The sequence below is a fragment of the Humulus lupulus genome, chromosome 4 (genome assembly GCF_963169125.1).
Source record: "Humulus lupulus chromosome 4, drHumLupu1.1, whole genome shotgun sequence".
Taxonomy (NCBI): Eukaryota; Viridiplantae; Streptophyta; class Magnoliopsida; order Rosales; family Cannabaceae; genus Humulus; species Humulus lupulus.
The window spans coordinates 12,057,567-12,072,886 of NC_084796.1; the positions used below are offsets into that span (position 1 = coordinate 12,057,567).

Below are 15,320 nucleotides of genomic sequence, written 5' to 3' on the forward strand. Positions count from 1 at the left end.
CCTTGGCAGACAGAGACTTCCAGCCTATTTGATAAACATGGGCATCGGTGCCTGAAGAATAGGGTCGCGGCTCGAGCCCGAAACCCAGAAAATCACCATTTCCTCTGCACATTTCTTCGATCCTAACCCCAAAATTCTCACTCCAAACTCCAATCAAACCCAGAACAAAGTTTGAATTCCTTATTCATACCCCAGATATCACAGCAAATCCATAAACAACCCCACAATTAAACTTGAAATCCACTATCATGCAAGCCTAAGATTCTAACATAATCAAGCAAAATTCAACAGCTTAACTCAATTAAGAAGCTTACCTCTACACTTAAATCAGTTCCTAAATTGATTCCCTGAGCTTTAATCTTGCCAATCCTCCAATTCACCAGCCCAATTCTTCAAGGTTTCATCAAAATTCTCAACACCATGAGAGAGGGAGAGAACCGAGAGATAGATGAGAAAGAGAGATGGGGAATTCTCTTATGTTTTTTTTTCCTTTGCTTCACTCTAGAATATGCTAAAGGCTAAGGGTAATCCCAACTGCTTAAGTTCCAAAATACGTAAAACACCCCTAAGCCTATCTGCAACCCTTTAATGCCACCAAGGGCATTTCCGTCATTTGCCTAATCCCGCTAATTCCCCGAGTATTCTCATAAATCGCCATTTAATCCCAACATTTCCAAATCATTAATAAAATAATACGCGTTACTCAATAAATTTCGAACACATATAACATTCCCAAAATACCCCTAAGCTCCTCCCAAGTCGGGTATTTGACCCCATTGTGACTTTCTAGCTAAACTTCTCCATAGGACCATCTCAAATCGTCCATCACAAATATATCACCACTCGCTCGTGATATCAATCACAGTATACACAAATATTACATTTATGCCCTCAACGAGCTAAAATTACAAATATGCCCCAATAGCCAAATGGGTCCCACATGCATATTTAATTCACCTAAACATGCATTTCTACTCACATACTCATCCAATTCACATATTAACATAATTCAATCAATTATTGCCCTCCTGACACACTAATTAAGGCCCTAAGACTTATTAGCAAATTTGGGACATTACAGTACATTTCCCCAAAATAACCCTGGTCGTGGCAGCCAGGTAGGCCGAATATGTACCCATCGCTCCACACTCTCCATACTCATGGTTGGTCAACTTTCTCTTTGCCCTTACCTGCACCATAAAGCACAAGTAAAGCAAGCCTTGATCCTGCACTCTCCCTAATGTCATCATCTGCACCAAGGACACACTGGAAAACTCCTCCAGTTGTCTCCCTTGCCCTGAAAACACCCCGTGCCCTCCTATTTGAGCCAAGAGAAACAAAAGAATATAGGGCCTTTCTCTTCTACTCACTGGGGCAACTACCCCGGATATATCCAATAAAAGGAGGCATCACGCCTAGCGGCGCCCTCTCTCCATATCTGATCCCCGGCCCCTTTAGCTGTAAAGGTCTTCTCCACTACTTGTGCATAGGTGGTAGTTCTCAGATCCAATGTTATATTAACATCATGGGCGATCATAAGGTTCAATCACCACACAAACTGATCCCTTCGTGCCATGTCAGTAGGCACCAAGTCCGGCGCGAACTTTGCTAACCGATCAAATTTCAAGGCATATTCTGCAATCGTCATCCAGTTCTGATTCAAATTAACGAACTCGTCCACTTTTGTAGCTTGGACTGCAACACTATGATATTTATCGTTAAAGATGTTTCTGAATTCTTCCCAGGTCATAACCACTACATTCCTCCTCTTTAACACAACATCCCACCAGATGCGGGCATCTTCCCTCAACATATAACTGGCACAGGCCACTCTCTCATTCCCTTCGACCCTCATGAAATTTAGGATGGAAGAAATCATGTTCATCCACTCCTTTACCTGCAGTGGGTCTAGGCCACCCTCAAAGGTAGGAGGATGATGCTTCCTAAACCTCTCATTCAAGGGTTCCCACCTATTTTCCATCGCAGGCTGGGCTAGTGCTAGGGCCAAAGCCTATGGATCCTGTACCCCAGTACTCTGAGGAGGGGCTTGTTGCCTCAATTGTCAAAGCTCTTCTTCTGTTTGATGAAGTCTAGCTTTAATTTCGGCAAATAACTGTTGCCAATTCGCCGGGGAAGGTGGAGGGTCCTGACCCTCATTGTCATCCTCGGCCTTATTGCCGTGGAGTCTGATTGATCACCGAGGCATTACTGCAATAAGCCTGCAATCAATGATGTCGCACATCAGGCATGATAACAACATCCAAAACCACCTCCCAATCTCATCAATCAACCACAAACAGTATGTCCACATGTCACACATAGCATACAACAATCAAGGGGGCTATGCCCTAGCATCATGCATATATCAACACATTCATCATGCTAGATCTATACATTCAGACAAGTAGGGCAACTTAAGCAAGAAACTAAGCATATAATTCATTAAATACCAACCAACCATGAGTCGAGCTTGTCACTGGCAGCGAGTGTACATGTTCAGTCGAACTCCAGGAACCATAAACCTTGGCATGCTCTTATACCAAGTTGTAACACCCTACTACCTTAGAGTCATTACTATGTGAGTTATAAATGTGTCGTTAGCTCGCTAATCGGGGTTTTAGGTTAAAAGTGTGACTAAATTGAAATAAAACTCGTTTAATGACGTAAATAATAAAGATTTGGACATTCATTGAAATCATAAAAAGTTACATAGTTGGGATCCCAAAATATTGTTTAGAAATTATAATACAACTCAAAATATAATTACGTTAGACCTAGGCAAAAAACCAGTTCATTACAATACATTTCCCCAAAATAACCCTGGTCGTTGCAGCCAGGTAGGCCGAACATGTACCCGTTGCTCCACGCTCTCCGTACTCATGGTTGGTCAACTTTCCATTTGCCCTTACCTGCACCATAGAGCACCCGTGAGCCGAAGCCCAGCAAGAAAACTCAATACATTATAAACTACACATATCAATCCACAATATGCAGCAAAACAGTAAAAAAACTACCATACAGTGGCCTATGCCAACCCAGGTGCTTTACCAGGCCCTGGGTTCATGGTCTTCACTAAGCGAGTGGATACAGCACCCTAGAAGGGTCTCGCCCTAGCGACCTTCACTCTCCGTGCTTAACGCCGATCCCGACCCCTTGCCGTACCCGGCTTCTTGCCGTTCCCGGCCTTCGTCATTCCTAGCCTTCGTCGTTCACTCATAAACATGCATAACACAGCATAATAATCACATATATTAAACATAAACAATAGGTTCGCGCCTTCAAACACAAACAATAGGGTCGTACCCTGCTCTACGGGTACAACAATTTTCTTACCTGTGTCCTGAGCTGTCTGAGTACTGCGATCCCGAGCACAAACCTCTAACCCGAGCCTCGTTGAAAACCTAGTCACAACGCATTCATAATAACCATCCATCAAGCCTTAAACCAATTAATAACTTCGGAATATTAATCTAATCTTTGGGACCTTGGATTCTATTAAGCCGGGTAGTAGAATCCTTCCTGGGCCTTAACATTTGAGTTCCTGAGCTTAAAACTTCCATTTCCCCTTTCTTTCCATTTTGGGTTGCGACATGCCCTTTAGGGTCGTGGCCGCTCCAAGTCAGAGGGTAAAGCCCTCTTTGCTGGAGGACACGAGCCGCGACGCACTAAGCCCTGCACCGCGATGCCTGGCCAAATTTCCGAGGCCCCCAGGCTTCTGCGTTCAAGCGGGCCGCGGTGCGAGCCCCTGAAACCCATAAATAAAGCTTTCTACTGCATTTGCCCCAAGCCCAAATCAATAATTCCCACTCCAAACACCACTTAAACCTAGAATCAAGTCTAGAATCCTCATCCACATAGCCTAACCATCACAACAATTCAGAAACAATTACATACCTTTACCACACACCCAAAACCAAATCAAAGCCCAACTCCCATGCAACTTTCAAACTCTCAATAGAATTAAACATAAAAATAACTCAACTTTAAACCCTTACCTCAGAGATATCTTCAACCTTGAGCTAATTCTCAAGCTTAGCAAGTCCAATCCTCCAATTTCTTAGCCTGGAGTCCTCAAGAATTCCTCAAATTTCCAAGCACCAAAGAGAGATAGAGGGAGTCGTGAGAGAGAGAGAGAGAGTAAGATAGTTATGAGAACTCTGTTTTTCTTCTAAGTGGTTCAAGAGTCTCAACTGCCCAATGTTTAAGTCTATCTCTTTGCCAAAAAGTCCAAAATGCCCTCAAGACTATCCTAAATCCTCTAGTGTCACCAAGGGAAATTCCATCAATTGCCACATCCCGCTAAACCCTCGAGTGTTCCTATAAATCCTCATTTAATCTCGACATGCCCAAATAATTGCTAAATTACTACCTATTACCCTGTAATTCCCGAGCACATACTATATTCCCAAAATACCCCTAGGCTCTTCTCGAGCCGGGTATTCGACTCCGTTATGCCATCAATCACCACACACTCGTGATATTAATCACAATACACATATATATCACATTTATGCCATCAACAGACCAAAATTATAAATATGCATATTTAATTCACATGCACATTTAATTCACATAAACATGCATTTCTAATCACATAATCATTTAATTCACATATTAACTTAATTATATCTAATTATTACCTCCCTGACACGCTAATCAAGTTCATAAGCCCTATTAGCAGATTTGGGACGCTACACCCACTATACTACACTTTGGTTGTGTGAGAATCTTGTTTTTATTCTTGTTCTTTACATCTTTTGTTTTATTTCTTTCTTAGTTTATATATTTGTATTATTCATACTTTGAGTTTGTAATCTTCTTCTCTTCTGCTACTTCTCAAATCTTCTTCTCTTCTACTACTTCTCAAATCTATTTACTTGTATTTTGTGCAATTGAGTTGTAGCATTTTTTTAATCAATTACCTTGTCTATTGTATTTTTCACATAAAGTTGTATTTTGGTTTTCCATATTTCTATGGAATAATATATTCTCTAACACATTCTTCTATACTTTTACTTTTATATAATTTAATCTATTAATCTCACTTCTTTAGACACGTTTAACATTCAGCTGAAAATTCTAATCTAATTAATATTACACTTTTATTCTACTGCCATTATTTTCTAATAAAGACATTTCATTGGAAGGATGGATTTGACTTTATTGGCAGTAGCATTCATCAGAATTCAGAATGGCTAACTTTGTTACTATTTACAAATCTGAAGCTGTTACATATGTCATCTTCTAAAAAGTAAAGTCAATCTTAAATATAAGCACAAAATACAGGGGTCAAATGCATAATTATATTTGTAAGTAAAATCCGTTGCACACTCCACAGATCCACATCTCCATCCATTTACTCATCTTGTTCTCTCTCACATGGCCTTTTTTATGCAGTGCAGCCGAAGCCTCCAATACCACCAAATTTAAGAAACAGCACACTCTAGCGCAGGTGATTGCTGATGTACTTAGCCTCCTTCGATGGCATATAGCAATGCCATCTTCTCTTCTCCATCCCAACTTTTCATGCACTGTGTGTCTAATATGCTTGCCCATCATGATTCACCTACGAGCTGATTAAGAACTGCTTAAAAAAATCGAAACCACTTGCCCTGTTTTTCGGCTCTTCTGCCACTAGGTGGAGTAACACTAATTCTCTCTGCACTTCTGGAAAGCCATTTTCCGAAACCAGGGGAAGAAACAAGCTCTTCAAGGGCTTTCTCGGTGGAGTCTCTTGTGAACTTTTCCCAAACAGGCTTTGAGAATCTTCTCCTTTCAGGTGTGGTGTGAAAACTAGATAAGTATAGCTGATTGGAGGTATTGCCACTCAAACCTGAAACATAAACATCTTCATAAAACAAAACATTTAGTAAAACCAAATCAAGTTGGTAGGGTCCATGTTTTCTTTATTAGACGGTAGATATCAACAGAAGCAAACCATGATCATAACTGCCTGGAGCTATAGAAAATCCCTTTGATTGATACCCTGTTCGGAAATTGAAGTCTTCATTGCTTTGGATCTTGTAAGTGTATTTATCATGAGAATCTTCAGAAGAGGAAAGGTCAGACAAATGTGACTTTCTGTGCCTCCTATGAGCTAATTTTGTTAAATTTCTGAAAAGGTGTTACAAAGATATCTATGTCATCCATGGCACAGAAAAAGCAACATACACACAACATTGTTAACGGTTTTAGATTAATTTATCTAAACTACAAAGATTTAGTAAACATTTATGCACGTGTATCAAAGAGAATGAAATGGTCATTATAGGGGTTCCTTCTGTTATGCATAGAGTCTGAATTTCCTTCCCCACTATATCCATTGTTGGTATTAGACCTACTGATTTTGAATGTAATAAAAGCAAGACAACAGCTGCAATTGAGCTTCAGAAATGGAAAAAAAATAGCCTTACCTATGGATGCGACGAAGGATTCTCAATCTAAAGATTCTTCTAGAAAGTGAAGAGATTAATATTCCAAAAACTAAAGCCTCCATTGCCACTATGGGATCCACAGAACTCTGTAAATAACGAAGTATTCCTCATATATGCAGTAGTAAAATATATAAATATATATTTATAATTAATCAGCATGGAAACATTAATAATACTAATAGAGGATAAGAACCTGAAGAAGTAAAACTGCAGACAGGATTCGGAAGAACCATTCAACAAAGTGGGATGTGCTAAAATCAATTGATCCATCTTTTGTTAGGATACATTTGCGAACCACCCAAACACCCAACCATGCACCAGCAAGAATGTTGAGAAACAGCAGAAATAACACCAACTGCCACCCAAGGTTTTGAAAGGCGAAATCGTGAGGTGAGGCGTTTTCTCTTAGTACCGCAAGGCGTACGCCTCAACAATAAGAACAAATAAAATTAAAAAATATCATAAAATTCATGAAATGTCATAAAATTCATAACAAACAACACATAATTTCATATCAAAGACATAAAAGTACTAGTTATAAGTCTTAAAATTTGTCATGAGAGATGAGAGAGGAGGGCAGCTATTTCGTGACTTGGGAGGCAGAGGGGAGAAGAGCTGTCGAGAGGTGATGATAGGAGAAGAGGGAGAAATGTTTTTATGCTTTTATTTGCCTGTTTCATTTATTAAAAATCTGCTAAAAAAAGCTCAAACTAAAGCTCATTTAACTCATTTAAAATCCCAAAAACAACTCTTAAAAACAATTAAAAAAAAACCCACGTGAGGCACAATAAAACAGCCAAATCACATAAATAAAATGAGGCATGCGCCCAAGTGCGTTTCGCCTCAGAGGCATGCGCATCAAGTGCGCCTCATCAGTGTGAGGCGTGTGCCTCAGAAACATTTTTTCACCGCCTCGCCTCGAGGATCCTCCATCGTTTTTTAAAACCATGCTGCCACCAATGATTATCAGAAAAGCATATTTATCTTAACACTACAACCATCTACTAAATAATTTATTGTGTAACACTAAAGTGAAGTGACATATTTCCAAGAGAATTGAAAAAGGAAATGGGCTGCTTTACATCCATTCTTCTCTATGATTAGAAAAGGCTAACCATTATAGAATAACTTGCAATAAAATCTATTGTAGGCTTTCAAAGCAGAGAAACAATGCAATTATAAAACTAATAGTCAAAATTACTTACAGCATATAATATTTCCTCATCGATTCCAATCTCCACAAGTATTGAATGCAACAATTGAGGAAAGCGGTAGAAGAGAAATGACACGTAACCAACCTGAGAAATGACACGTAAATGTGTCATGCTCATGAAGATTAAAGAAAATAAGGATTAAGAGCTGATACCTACAACAGATGAATAGATTAACAATGCAGTCTTTGGATGAGTAGGATGAAGATTCCTTGTCTTTTTCAGTCCCTGTTAATGAAACCAAAACAAAGTGTAGAATTACATCAAAAAAATTTTCCAAACAAAACCAAGTTATTTTTCCAGAAATGAATGCAACAGATCATTCATTCTCATTTAAAAAGATACCCTCACCAAAATTGTGATAAAACAAATGTATCTAGAAAGGAATGGCACATGGTACAACTCGCACATAAAATTACTACATAATCATGTATCAAGTGAAATTTACAAGCAGATAGAATTTTAACTTCATCTCTAACTTGACATGATAGAATCCTTCTAAGAAACTTCACAATATCCATCACTTATTTCTAATGTTCATATGGTAGCAAACATGACTAAAGATAGCCCACATGCATAATGATAAGAAGTCACACAAACATAACAACGAACATAACAAGAAAGACTTATCAATAAAGTATGAGTGTGTCTGGTAAACAAGATTCTGGAGTAGATACAAGAGTTAAGCATCACAACAAAGTGATTTAGGCAAGCAATTCATTAGTCATTTTTATGTCAATGGCTACCAGTGAAGAAATGCTTTCTTTGATCTTTAGTAAATAACAAGGCCTACATAAACAAGTTAGAAATAGTACAAGAGAAAGAAATGCAGAACCTGAAAAAAGGCAATCAATATTACAAGGATGACACCAGTTGCTATTGTACTGCCATAGTAAAATGCTAACGAGTTGCTCAGATTGGGAGCCAAACTCATGAAGATAATACCCAAGATCAAACATATTACACGACAAGGGAAAAATCCTGCCAAAAAAGAAGGGACAGAGAGAGTGTGTGATATAAAGAGAGCAAAGCATTTGAACTAGGCAGTAATGCAATGATTCCATTGAAAGAGAAAACTATCTGACTGTAAAGCTTAGGCAGGTTACCTTCTTCAATAGATACCACAAAGTCTTCTAAAGATAAATTAGTAGTCCGGATATCTAAAAGCTTGTAACCAAAAGGTGACATGGAACGAGCCCATGAACCATTGGAAATTTTCTCCCATCGGCTATTGGGGCACAATCCTATCCCCGTAGATAAGTTCCTGCAGATTTAAAGATAGATTACCCTAGTTGTCTAAAACACAAGCTGCTATGAGACACCAAAAGAATACACTAAAAATGCTATAAAATTGAAAATTGACTCTGGAAGATAACGACGCACCTATGGAAGCAAACCTCAGCCTTTGGAAAAACACTTGAATCTTTAGCCGATACCTTCAACGTGACTGAATGAGCAAACTTTCTAAAGTTTTTAATCCTCGATGATCCATAAACATGAACCCTTTCACAGACCATGGAAGTGCCAGGCTTGGAATTGTGGGAGTATTTCACTGGTAGGCCATGAGATAATTGCAACATAGAAAATGGAGCAACAACTGCAAAATCAAAGCCATAAAAAGCTCTACATATACCAGTCTGCAATGATATAACATTAAAATTCCACTCTGATTCATCGTGTGCAAGCAAAATATATAAAAGAAATTTTACTTTGGATCTTCAACTTTTATCTCACTCTCCCAAAAGAGAAAAGGAATCCATAAAGGCACAAAATTCAAATACCCCAGTTTCTTGAAGAAAATAAATTGCATTTCTTTTAGTGATACAAATAAGATAAGTAAACCAAAGACACTAGAATGCATAGCCCTTAATTTTTGTTCAACAGTTCTTGCATGGAAGGAAAAGTACCTAAATACATTATAATTAAATAAAATGGCTACAATAACTATCAAAGAACCCAATGGGAACAACTCTCACATGTTATAAAGACAAAACATGAGCTTTTCACAAGCTAGACACAAGAAATAACAGAACTTTCCTTAAACAAAAACAATTTTGAAAAATAAATTCACATAGTTCATATTGCAAAGTAAAGACTACAGGATTCAAGAATTCAGATAAGGGCAAGCGAAAATTTCATGACAGGTGAGAGAGAAGAGAAGCTACCTAAAGAATGTTGATTGGATGCTGGAACTGTGGAAGAAGACGAAGATGGAAGAAAGAGCAAGAGAAGGGGAAGAATGCATGTAGAAATTAGGGCATCCTTAGTAGACTCCATTGCAGCTTGAGCTTCACTTCCCGCCTTCTGGTGTCGAATGGGGAAACATAAGGGGCTGATTGGTTCGTGATTAGAAAATTGAGTTTTCTAAAATTGTGATTCTGAAATGAAAATCTGAATTTAGTTATTGAAAACATGTTTCTGAAAATGTGATTGGTTCACTGTCTGTAAATTGTTTTTGAATTTTAAAAAATTGAATCTGTGATTGGTAATAAATTTGAAAATATAACAGAAACAGAATATGTGATTGGTTCGGCTCAATCTGAAAATTATTTTAATTTTATATATTATATATATATAGGATGTATTATATTAAATTTTGATTTTTTAAAGAAACTTGATTAAGTAAAAATTAATAATATTGATAAATCAAAATTAAAATTTAATAATAGTACATTGATTATATTCATAATAATATTGCATGGTTACTAATTTTGGTTTTTTTCTAAATTAAAGTTACATTTTTTTTCAATTATTTAAGTATTGTTGTTATAACTAAGCCACATTTGTCCAGCAATGTCATCTCTAACATTTTCCATCTGGGCCATATAAGCTTGACTGAAATTCAACTCTGGTGTCTCGGAAATTCCTGCTCCATCTCCTTCTTGTTGGTTTTCAGTTGTTGTATTAGATTGGCTTTCAGTTCCTTCAATATCTTCTACAGTTCTGGCATCAACTGAATATTGTTCAAACATTTCATCATTAATAGAATGCATTCTAATCCAGTTATGGATAGCACAACATGCTATTGGTATTCGACGTTGCTTTCCAAGCAAGTATGGAGGCATTGACTTCAAAATTGGAAACCTAGCTTTTAGAAGTCCAAAACAACGTTCAATCACATTACGCAATGATGAGTGTCTATAATTGAATAACTCCATTGCACCTCTAGGGTGGTTCCCTCTTCCTCTAAAACGACGCAAGTGATAACGTTCACCACGATATGGTGCTAGAAACCCAGGCATATTTGGATAACCAGAATCAACAACATAGTATTTTCCTACATTAAAAGAAATTATTAATATATAAGAACATTTGAAAGAAAATTATAATGTATCAAAATTAGTTTATTTTAATACCTTGTGGTGGCATAGGGAAGTTATCATCTTTTCTCATTGCATCAAGAAGCACTCGGGAATCATTAGCTGTTCCTTCCCATCCAGCGTAGACATAAGTAAACATCATATTAAAGGAGCATGCAGCCATTACATTTTGTGTTACATCTATTTTTCTTCCTCTAAATGCAAGTTGTTTTAGAGTTGGTGCAACTGCACTTACATGAGTACCATCAATTGCTCCAACACAATCCTGCAGAACAAATTAGATAAATCATTACCAACATCAATTAAATTGATATGAATTATAACTGGTATATTATTAAAATTAACAGACAAAATTTACCTTAAACCATGGGAAATACTTTGAATTATTTTGAATTTCTGCTTGCACAGTGTTAAAGTCAAGAGGCCTTATTACTTCATTTCCTAAATAACACAATGCATCTAGCACTCTACCAAACTGACGACAAACAGTTTCTCCTGAATGTTGATATCTTTCAGCCACAGTTCTAACTCGTTGGTTGTGTGTAACTATCCATAGAAACATGACAACAGCTTCTTCAACACTAATTACCCTATCATGTTCTATGACTTCCATTTCAACTAATCGACGACATAAAGATCTAAAAGTATTAATGTCCATTCTAATTGTGTAAAACAATCTATCAGGGTGTCCATTTAACAGCTCAAGTAAATATTGACGTCCAGACATATCTGAAGTGCGTAGTGGTCGTCTAATCTGTTGAGATTTTTGCATCTCTTGTAATCGATTAAGCATGATAACTTGACCAATTAATTCCTCGCTTGATGAAGAAGAAGTATCACCAAATAATATTTCAAACTCCTCATCTGAATCATCCATCTTAGGTACCTAATTATGACAATAATAAAAGTTTAATTCGAAAATTCACAAAAGTTAAAGAAATAACAAGGCACCACATAAGATAGTTCAATCATGATAATAAATACCAAGTTAAGTTCATTACACATTATTTAAGAAAATGTAAACTTCATGGTTTAGTAGTTCATGACAGACAAACTCATAATTAATAAACAATATTAAATCACCCCATCAATGAATCAAGATAAGCACGACGACGCTCCTCATTCATTCTCATGAATATTCCACGCCATTCTGGGGTTGCTACAAACTCTTGCAACGCTTTGAGGTATATTTTGTTATCCAGATTTGGAATACCATCTAGAATGTTTTGACAATCTTCCACATTGTAAGAGTTAGTGACATTGCTGGTTTCCTCGCTAATTCTCCTTTCCCTCGATTCATAATACTTACGCATAGTCTCACTCCGTACTAGTGATGCCTCAGTCTTAGCAGAAATACTTTTTGCAAGTTCTTCCATCACATGGTCGATGGATGGATTGGCCCCTTTGTTCTTTTTCTCTTTTGGTTTTGGTCATCTGGTGGAGCAGAAGTAGCTCGACGACGTACACCAGTAACTTCTTCCTCCTCTCCATAATTATCACCATCAAATTCAAAACCAACATCAACATGTGCTCCAGTTCCAACAAAATGACGCTCTTGTTGGCGTTCTTCAACTGAAGAAGGCGGAAGTTGAGTGGAGGCATAACTCATCCCACCAGTGGCTGTTGTATTATTGAATATTTCTCCAAGCATCTCATAATGTTGCAATCCTTTTTTTCGAAATCTTTTTGCATTTGGATATTTCTACAAAAATCCAAAAACACATAACGTTACAATGTAACATGAATTTAGAATAATCAAGTAATCAACAACACAAGTATAATGTAAGTATATTACCTTTAGATAAGTGTCCCATACTTCATCATTTGCTGTAACAGTACTTGTTTGAGGATCCCATCCCATACCAGTTTGTTCCAAAAGATGAGAAAATTCACGATGTGCCTTTCTTAACCGATTGAATTTGGATTTCAATTGATGCATTTTATATCTCTTTCCAAAAGAATTTAATATGTCATTTTCTATTTTCAGCCATCCCTTTTTGTCCAAGGTTGTTGTTTGTAATCCTTTTTTGGCTTCTTCATATAGAAGACTAATAAAATGTGATTCAATAGCCTCAGGCCAAGAAGCATGATCGTCAATGTCTACATTCTTCTCAGCCATCTAATCATAATTTTAACTATCACAATCTATGTCTTCATAAATAATGCTTCTTTTAAATTTAATAGCCCAAGTTTTCAAAATCAAACATTCAAATCAAAGAATTCTAGAGATGTAAAGAAAGTAGAGAGAGGGAGAGAAAGAGCTCACCTTAGATGATGCAGGTTGAGCGTAAATGGACTACAATGGTGTGATGGTGTTGTGGTCAGCTGTTGCTTCAAACAAAAGATAAAAAAAAAAAAAAAAAAGAATGCAAAACTTTTAGATTGGTATTCATCAAGAAGTCGAATATATGCTAATATACTAAACTCAACACAAAACAGAACACTATAAAGATTAAGCAAAATAAGAGAACTAAACTTATGAATCAAAACAGAAAGTAAAAATAAAAGGCAAGAAATTTTATTTTGTTTCGGCCTCAACAGTAATGGCCTACTTCTAGCTGTTTCACTCCAAACTAGAAATCAAAATGTCAACTAATTAATATTATTGGCTGCCAATCTGTCAACTTAAGATTGTCGCCAATATTTTTCATAAGGTTTTCCATTCTCTTTTTTAATTTTGATCTTGTTATAGATTTATTTCATAGTCAAATTGCTAAAATAAAACAATTTATATAACAATACTTTTATCAGCACCACCCATTTTATTATTTCCTAAGAACAAATTAAAAAATGGTTTGCACACCATACATGACAACGTGTCTATTATTCCTTTCTTAAATTGAAAAGTTTGTCTTTCAATAAATTCAACAGAATTCATCATAAAATAAAAAATAAAAAAAAAATTAACTCATCACCTCGTTCAATATAAAGTACAAACTTCATTCTTTTTTTTTTTTCCAATGAAACCCGTCACAAAGGTACAAACCAGTAAAACACAAAGGCAAAACAAAACCAGGAAACACAAATTCAAAGTACTGCAAAACTGAAAACAAAATATAGACCACAAAAAATGAAGTTGCAAACATATAAATCGAAACATATAAATCGAACATGCTTATACAAAGAAACCTCAATCCACTTAGTCAGACTATACCTCAACCCGACTATCGCACTCAGTTCGGCAATGGTGTCTCTCCGTCAACCCGCAATCTTAGATCGAAAATGCTTCTCCCCTGCCTGGTGCTGGCAACGGCGTCCCTCCCCTGCCTGGTGCTGGCAACGGCGTCCCTGTGCTACAAATCAGCCAGCTGCACATGAGAAACCCCTCTACATATATATATATATATTCAAAACTAAGTCATCTGCTGCAAAGCTATACATGAAAAATCTCTCTGTATATATATATATTTGAAACTATACTTAAAAAAGTAGTAAATATATATATATATATAAATATATACCCTGAGCACTACTCAAAAGCCATACAATTTTTTCTTAAATCTATGTATATATATATAGATATTCGAAACTATACTTAAAAAAGTAGTAAATATATATATATAAATATATACCCTGACCACTACTCAAAAGCCATACGATTTTTTCTTAAATCTATATATATATATATATTTACTACTTTACTACTCAGGAGATACTTTTATATATATATATACTTTTATATATATATATATACTCATAACTTACTTCTTTACTACTCAGAAATACTCTTATATATATATATATATACCAATATATATAATATTAGAAGATTTTACCTTGTGTAATGGAGAGGAAAAGACTGGCTGATCACGAGAGAAGACAACAGAGGACTGGTTAGTTGATCTGATTAATAACAGAGAAGAAGAAAAGTTTGAATGGTGTGGTTTTGTGGAAGAAGAAGAAGAACTCTGCTTTTGACAGAGAGGCGGCGCAGAGAGAAAATGAGAAGGAGAAAGTTTACAAAATGATTTTAGGGTTTTTAGATTGAAATATTGCAAAACTCTGAAAACGTGTATTTATTGTTTTCTCATTTTCTTTATAAATTTGAGAAATTGATTTGAGTTTAGTTTTCAAAAATAAACTTCCAATCAGATATTTTAAAGGGTCCCACCAAGCTTTAATATTTGAAAACAATAAATTGTATCCCAAAACCATACCAATCACACCCTAATTTACTTTGTTTTCTTTTTTCTTTTATCTTTTCTTTTTTTTTTCTTTATGTTTTTTTTTTCAGAAAGATTTTTCTTTATGCCTATAAAATAATGCTCATAAAATAACATTTTTCTTTAATAAATGTCACATAATTTCCCAACTTATATTTTTATTTTCTCTATCATTTATCTATTTTCTTTCTC

The 15,320-nt window shown here is 36.1% G+C and overlaps 2 protein-coding genes and 1 long non-coding RNA gene across 6 annotated transcripts; all 3 read right to left on the reverse strand.

Moving 5' to 3' along the window:
• Positions 1 to 5,185: 5,185 nt before the first annotated feature.
• On the reverse strand, positions 5,186 to 9,989 carry LOC133829964 (uncharacterized). Of its 3 annotated transcripts, none has more exons than XM_062259831.1 (10): positions 9,811 to 9,989; positions 9,029 to 9,242; positions 8,752 to 8,909; positions 8,481 to 8,626; positions 7,805 to 7,873; positions 7,640 to 7,732; positions 6,628 to 6,789; positions 6,414 to 6,520; positions 5,939 to 6,114; positions 5,186 to 5,848 (listed from the first exon to the last, which is right to left on the reverse strand). In XM_062259831.1, exons 1-10 carry the CDS (start codon positions 9,920 to 9,922, stop codon positions 5,589 to 5,591), a joined length of 1,497 nt encoding a protein of 498 aa, XP_062115815.1. In that variant the 5' UTR covers positions 9,923 to 9,989; the 3' UTR covers positions 5,186 to 5,588. The 3 variants fall into 3 exon arrangements, with proteins under 3 accessions (XP_062115815.1, XP_062115816.1, XP_062115817.1); XM_062259832.1 differs by having other exon boundaries at positions 5,186 to 5,833; positions 9,811 to 9,987; XM_062259833.1 differs by lacking the exon at positions 5,939 to 6,114 and having other exon boundaries at positions 5,622 to 5,833.
• Positions 9,990 to 10,398: 409 nt separating this feature from the next.
• LOC133831899 (protein ALP1-like) lies at positions 10,399 to 11,970 on the reverse strand. The gene is made up of 4 exons (XM_062262304.1): positions 11,950 to 11,970; positions 11,324 to 11,851; positions 11,002 to 11,230; positions 10,399 to 10,922 (listed from the first exon to the last, which is right to left on the reverse strand). The coding sequence occupies exons 1-4, from the start codon at positions 11,968 to 11,970 to the stop codon at positions 10,399 to 10,401; spliced, it is 1,302 nt and encodes a 433-aa protein (XP_062118288.1).
• A 436-nt stretch (positions 11,971 to 12,406) lies between these two features.
• LOC133828827 (uncharacterized) lies at positions 12,407 to 15,245 on the reverse strand. Of its 2 annotated transcripts, none has more exons than XR_009891332.1 (4): positions 14,742 to 15,245; positions 14,120 to 14,253; positions 13,232 to 13,290; positions 12,407 to 13,084 (listed from the first exon to the last, which is right to left on the reverse strand). It is a non-coding gene; the product is annotated as an uncharacterized LOC133828827 (long non-coding RNA). The 2 variants fall into 2 exon arrangements; XR_009891333.1 differs by having other exon boundaries at positions 14,120 to 14,258.
• Positions 15,246 to 15,320: the final 75 nt, after the last annotated feature.